The 6,696-nt window shown below is 46.3% G+C and overlaps 1 protein-coding gene across 5 annotated transcripts in view; it reads right to left on the bottom strand.

Moving 5' to 3' along the window:
- Positions 1-736: 736 nt before the first annotated feature.
- The window catches only part of LOC307221561 (interferon-inducible GTPase 5-like), an 88,158-nt gene continuing 82,198 nt past the window's right edge, over positions 737-6,696 (bottom strand). For 2 of the 5 annotated variants that reach the window (XM_079986194.1, XM_079986193.1), the window contains one exon: positions 737-2,462. In XM_079986194.1, the coding sequence (XP_079842320.1) occupies positions 1,208-2,446 (1,239 nt within the window). In that variant the 5' untranslated portion in view covers positions 2,447-2,462 and the 3' untranslated portion in view covers positions 737-1,207. Of the gene's footprint in view, positions 2,463-3,520; positions 4,069-5,683; positions 6,301-6,378; positions 6,615-6,696 lie in introns of those variants that run through there. The other 3 variants (XM_079986192.1, XM_079986195.1, XM_079986197.1) reach the window with 3 other exon arrangements.

Here is a 6,696-nt window from a genome sequence, read left to right as displayed (position 1 = left end):
GGCAGAACAGTGCCCCAGGAAACATGAAACATTCTGCTGTCTAGAAAGCTACATCTCAGCAGTTAAGATTTGACACCCCTTGAATTCTTGCATGGTTTCTGTACTTAGTTTTCATAAGTCGTCTTATCTCTCCCCCTCCCCCCAAAAAACCCTTACCATGTTTGATTAGAACAGGATTTATAAGAAACTTGAAAATTTAGATTGTGGTTCCTTATAAGTAGCTCCAACATGTCTTGTATGAATTCAGTTTATCAAACCAAAGCCACAATTTACTAGTCTTGCTTGTTAAGCAACACATGTACTCAGAATCGTGGTCTTAAAGTTTGTATCACTGGGTCATCAGTAGAGAGGATTTGCTTAACAAATTGGTTAAACTTCCTTGGGTTATTAGCCAAACTCAGTATTTCATTTGCCAAAGAATGCATTTTTAAAATCTGAACAAAATGTTATTGGGCTTACCTACTGCTCCAAAAAGGCTTGTGCAAAACGTGTGCCCCATTCCATTAAAATTTATCCCAGCCTTTATTTTTTTCCCTCCTTAGCATGGGCTGTTGCTTAAATTCTGAATCTATAAGTTAACCTGGAGATCCAATATAGCTAACAGGATTGGAGCTGGCCAGATAAAAGTTTTTCCTAGAGGGCAACGGGACCTGGGTCAGAGTTACTTATGAATGAGAAGATGCCACTTGTTTTAAATCTTCTGCTTAAAACCAAGGCACTTGTACACTCTAGATGCTTTAGGTTAGACACATTTTATTATTCAAAAGAGAAAAAAAAGAAGGGAAAGCAAGACAGGCCTAAAGATTCAGGTTGTCACAATCTGTGGCTTGAACCTCTAGTAAAAAGGGAACTGATTTGTATTCCAGTTCTTTGTTAAGTTAAGCCCTGAACATTGCCTAAGGAGCTTCACACAATCTTGGCTTTAGTTATAGTCATTAGAGTGGTAACATTAAAACAAAATTAAACATTCATCATCCAGTTTTTCATTAAAGGAAGCAAGCCGATTCAAAAAGGCCTGCAGTCAAATGCATATGGCTCACGTCTACATGACAAGTTTCAACCAACTTCATTCTAGTTTAACTGCCATAGCTTTCCCCAAAGAACCTCGAGAACTGTAGGACAGAGCGCTGTTTGATTCGGTGCCGTTCCATCCATTTAGAAGCTAAGCACCCATCATGGACCACTACACGAGATCTGAAGAACTCTTTCAAACATCAGACTCAAAGGCCTTGATGAGGACACGCTGAGCATCACCTGCCACCTCGTTTAGGAAGCTGTAAAGCATGTAATAGGTGGTTCCGAAGGATATCCCTCCAGCTGTCACGGAGCCAAATACAGGGATTGTGCTGGCAAAGTACTCCACCAGCATCAATGCCCCACCACCGGCTTTGGTTAACATCTTCACCACGAGGTCCCTGGAGATTTCTTTGGTCAATGGTGACTCAATCACCTCTTTAAGCTCCTCCACATTCTTGTCAACCTTCTCAGCTAATTTGCCGAGGGATTCGTCATCTAGGCCAAAGTTCTGACGGTATTCCGAAAGAGACTTAACCAGGATAGTTATATCGCAAGCTACAGAGAGGCCTGGGATGGGCACAGCTGCTATTCCGCATGAGATGGTAGCCAGCTTCCAGATTTGCTTCTGCAAGGCCTCTTTCTTCTTCTGCAAGATAGACAAAGAGATGTTCGGCAGGGCCATGAGAAAGGCATGTCTCTTGTGGCTCGGCAGCTCCTTCTCCAGCGTCTCCTCGAGCTGTATGAAGTCATACTTGTTTAGCTCCCAGCTGGAAAGGAGGAAGACCTGGGGAGCAGCCACTCCTTGGGCCTGAAGGCACTCTTTGCAATTCTCTCGAATCTTCCTCAGTATCGCCTCCTCATCGTAGGCTTTTGGCCGGCGCTTTTTGGTGGCCTCTAGATCTGCATCTACCTTTGAGCGCACAAAGTAGAAGCATTTGCCCAGTTGCTGGATTTCCTGCGCCAACTGGGCATGGTTGGACTTGAAGCGCTCTGAGGCAATGAGAATAAAGAAGTCATAGCGGGAGAAGTTGACCTGCTCCAGGTAAGTGCTGGACTGGAAATCTGGAGTGCCAATTCCAGGAAGATCCCACACAGTCACGTTGGGGTGCTTGGGGTGTGAATAAGGAGTGGGCACCTTTGTGGTCTCCACAACCCCCGTGTCGGCAGATCCTTCGTCTTCATCCCCTAGGCCTCGAATGGCGTTGACAAACGAGGACTTGCCGGCACCAGACTCTCCCGTTACTGCAATGTCCAGCCGGGCATTCTCCAAAGCCTGCAGGTTTTCCAATATTTTGGACGCTGCTTCTGCCATTCTTCCTCCTTCAAGTGCATCCTTAATCTCTTCGATGTCTTCTTCGGTGATGATATCATATTCTTCTGCATAGGCAGCGGCTTGCTTTTGGGAATCCGGTGGTGGCTGAACTGCCATAGGATCGTATCGAGGCCTGGCAGGAAGGGGGAGAGAATGCAGTACATAAGGAGACATTGAACAAGTTTCACTTATTGTGGTACAATGTGTGCCACATCTGAGACATCAGCTGAGGAGATGGCATGAAACAGGGTGCCTTTTTTTCATTTAGAGAGCCATGCAGCCAGCTCAGCTCTGGGCTGGATATTTGGAGAAAGAGAAAAGGAGCCAGCTTTCTCTTGAATAATGTTTATGTGATAAATAGGGCCTTATTCCATCCAAAATTTGTTATGTGAGAGGTTGTCAGGTTGGGGGAAATTAGGGCTGCCTGGCTCCGACCTCTGAAGCAAGAACCAATAGCCTGCTTCCTTTTTGTTTAGTCCACAGGTGGGGAACCAAAGGTCCTTGGGCCAAATGTGGCCCTCCAGGCCTCTCTATATGGCCCTCAGAACTCTCCTCAGGCCACACCCCTCAGCTGCTCTACATTTCCATGTTTTTGCTGGGTTTTGACATTGAACTCTGCTAATGCTTCTTGCTTGACTGTAAGGAATGGGGCCCTCAAGCTGACTTTTGACTTCCATTTTTCCCAGGGCGAAAGAGAAGCATCACATTAGCTGTTGGTGCGTAGCCAATTTAAACACCATTGCACTAGTGATGAACGCCCTAAAACAACTTAGACCCCAAATGGCAGCCCTTAAATTGTGGAATCCCCTCCCTACAAGTGTGTGCCTAACACCTTCATTGTATCATTCCCGTTCAACAGTGTTTGCATCCTGAAGCAACACCTCCGGGTGTTTTAAACCGTTTCTATCATTGCATTTTAAATTGTTGCAATCCACCCCAGGACTTTGTTGCAAAGGGTCAGGTGAGAAATCAAATTAATAATAGTAATAATGAAGAATGAGCAGAACTTTAAGTTTTCATAGGAAAACACAATGATTAAAAATGAAAAAGTTTCCCCAGAGAAAGACAGCAAGGTATGAATAACAAAATACTGTTTATACTCAAAGAACGTGGCTAAAACGCTCTTTGTTCCTTGATCTTGTAACCCCCGTGTGCTAGTTATCAGTGAAACTTGCCTGAAGGCAAACACACCTTTTGGGCCTGCTCTCGCCAACCTCTGCTTCACCTCGTCTCTTGGCAGCCATATTGGACTAGGTCTCAGGCCAGCAGGTGTTTGCTCAACAAAGCGTCAGTTTGCACCTTTATAGCCTTAGTTAAGGAGAGTCCTCTCTCAGGCCTGACTTTCTGCACCTGAAAGTGTCACAGTATTTGGCTGACAGCGAACCAACAATTCACCCTATCCAATTTGGTTCTGGCTAGCTCCTTTTCATGCTTGCAGTGTCGTCCGAAATGGCCATTCCCTCTCTTCAAAGCATCTCGGTTCCTCCTCCTCTCCTCCTTTGTTTTAAATGTGTATCCTCAAAATGCAGGCGCCTGCTCACAGCCCAGCCTCTCAGCTTCATTCCCACACAGCTTTATATATGGCCTAACCACTTCCTTTTGCTACCTAGCCATGGATTTCCTCCCCATTCTACGTTGCAACGATACCTCCCTGCTAAATGTTTTCAGAACCAACTTAAGGGGCCTAATTCACACAAGGAGCTCTGGAGACAAGCAAGTACTCAAGAGAAATTGTTTATTCCCCTCTCTTGTAACCCTAGAATTTGTGAATTCCAAGGAAGCTGTATGTTGGAAGATTTAGGGCAGATAAAAGAAAGCACTGATTCAGGCAGTGCAGTTAAAACTATGGGTATCTGGTTGAGCACGGTAAATACAAGATGCTGGACCAGAGGTGAAAAAAGCTCTTTTTGTTGAAATCCCCTCTTCTGCACAGCTGCCTTTTTCCAACTTGAGACCATTGGCCTATTTGGATTAATCCAGTGATGGCCAAACTCTGCCCTCCAGCTGTTTTGGCACAACAGCTCCCATCATCCCTAGCTAACAGGACCAGTGGTCAGGGATGATGGGAAGTGTAGTCCCAAAACATCTGGAGGGCCAAGTTTGGCCATTACTGGATTAATACTAATATTGTCTACAATGAACCGTCAGTGGCTAGCTAAGATTCGCTTCTTGTGATAAGGGGGGAAAGTGCAACAGAAAGTTGTTTGCATAACTCTGCAAACAAATCAGAATGAATGTCACAGTCAGTTTGCTTGCCTTAACACACACAGCACGTTGACCTTTAAGACACCCACATACATTTCACTTCCTCTGCCCTGTGAGACACTGCTAATTTCACAAAAGAGGGAAACCCTTTGCATTGCATTTCAGTTTTTGTTTGCTTTTAGAAAGAAAGGAAGAAAGAAAAAAAACATTTGGGGAAAATTATAGAACATTATAATCACTTACAAAATACACAGCACTGATGCCGAAGCATAGTAATAGAATCTGGGGCAGACTTTGGTAATCTTTCGTAATTATGGTGTTCTGTCCAAGGCCAAAATTTGCTTGTGCAAGGTCAAAATCCCCCCATGGATTTTCTCCATTATGGATTTTCTTTTTTTTTTTTGTGTGTGTGTAATAATTTCTATTAGTTTTCAATTAAGGTAAAGGGACCCCTGACCATTAGGTCCAGTCGTGGCCGACTCTGGGGTTGCGGCGCTCATCTCATCTGCGTTTGTCCGCAGACAGCTTCCAGGTCATGTGGCCAGCATGACTAAGCCGCTTCTGGCGAACCAGAGCAGCGCACGGAAACACCGTTTACCTTCCCGCCGGAGTGGTACCTATTTATCTACTTGCACCTTGATGTGCTTTCGAACTGCTAGGTTGGCAGGAGCAGGGACCAAGCAACGGGAGCTCACCCCATCGCGGGGATTCGAACCGCCGACCTTCTGATCGGCAAGCCCTAGGCTCTGTGGTTTAACCCACAGTGCCACCCGCGTCCCTAGTTTTCAATTACAATAACTCAATAAAAGCCTCATTGCCCATACCAAAATATAATACCAAATTATAATACGATTAATAATGCCAATTGTTCAGATGCCAAATTATATTATTTTGTTGCCCTCCGTGCTAGAATTGATGATTTACTTTAACTCTGCACTCTAAAAACTTATAAATTCCAATGCACGGTAGTCAGAATAACAAACCCTTATACAGTACCGCAGCTGCAATTTTAACGACTTCCATTCGCATTAACACATCAAATAATTTACAGTCCTACACCAATTGTGGATCTTCTCAATTTTGGTCCTCCTTGGCTAGGTGTTCTGCGTTGATAGAGTAAGAAGTTGGTGCTGTTGCTATTAACGTTACCATTATTAAGAGCCCTGCTGTGTCGGCCCAAAGTCCAACGCACTCTGCCATCCTGCATTCTAGTGTGGCTAAGCAGACGCTTCCCAGACGCACAGCAGGAAGGCGAGAGCTATTTACTTCCTAGTCAATACCTGGCGGCATATACTGCACCTGACACTGGAGGTTCCCTATGACTAATAGCAACGCATCTGTTGTCCTGCGCTCTTGTTTTTGAGCGCCGTATCCTGAGCCACTTCCTGCTTCTTAAGTACCGGTACCTCCAAGGCAGAAACAGTTTCCAAACATTTTAAGCCAAGGGCCACCTACTGAAACGACATTGGCCCCCGCTCCGAAAAAGCACAAAACAGAAACGGAAAAGTCCACTAAGGTGTCGGAGCCGGATCTTCGCTTCCTCCAGGATCCAGATGGATGGGAGGCTGGTTTTCCCGCTGCCTCGCGTCCTTTTGCAGGCGGGACTCAAGCTGTCCTCCCGCGACCTCAGTGGCAGATTCCCAGCGATCCACCGGTGGGGAGGCGGGGTGGGCGAAAGGATCTCTTGATCTTGCCCAGCAAGCCGCTTTGAGGGGAAGCCTCCCTTTCCCTGTAATCTGAATTGCTCACCATCTGAACTCAGCTCGGGCTAAACTTTGGCTAGCCGCCCCCAGCTCCTCTCCAATCCCCATCCACCCCGCCAGCCCCACCCCCACCCCGCATACCTTTCAAGGCAAATCCGTGGCGATCCAGACGTTCAGCAGAGTGACCTAGGAAAGAATGTGGAGCAGATCGTTTGGAGTGGGGGGTGCTGAGGGGGTTTCCCGAGGGGCGGCCGTTTCGTTTTGCGCGCGCGGCGGCTCCAGAAGCGTCCTGATTTCCCGGTGCATCGACTTTCGGTTTCCAAGCTGCTTATTGTTCCTTGCTGCCTCCTGGTGGAAGGAATGAGTTCGGACCGCAACAGAATCGCTATTATTTTTAAGCGCGGGGGGGGGGGGGGAGAGAGAGATAGGGGTGAAATTACCGCAACATTTGCTGTGTGG

Source organism: Podarcis cretensis, assembly GCF_951804945.1.
Source record: "Podarcis cretensis genome assembly, chromosome: 8".
Classification (NCBI taxonomy): domain Eukaryota; kingdom Metazoa; phylum Chordata; class Lepidosauria; order Squamata; family Lacertidae; genus Podarcis; species Podarcis cretensis.
The sequence above is the reverse complement of the archived record's forward strand: the minus strand, read 5'-3'. Positions and strand labels throughout refer to the sequence as shown.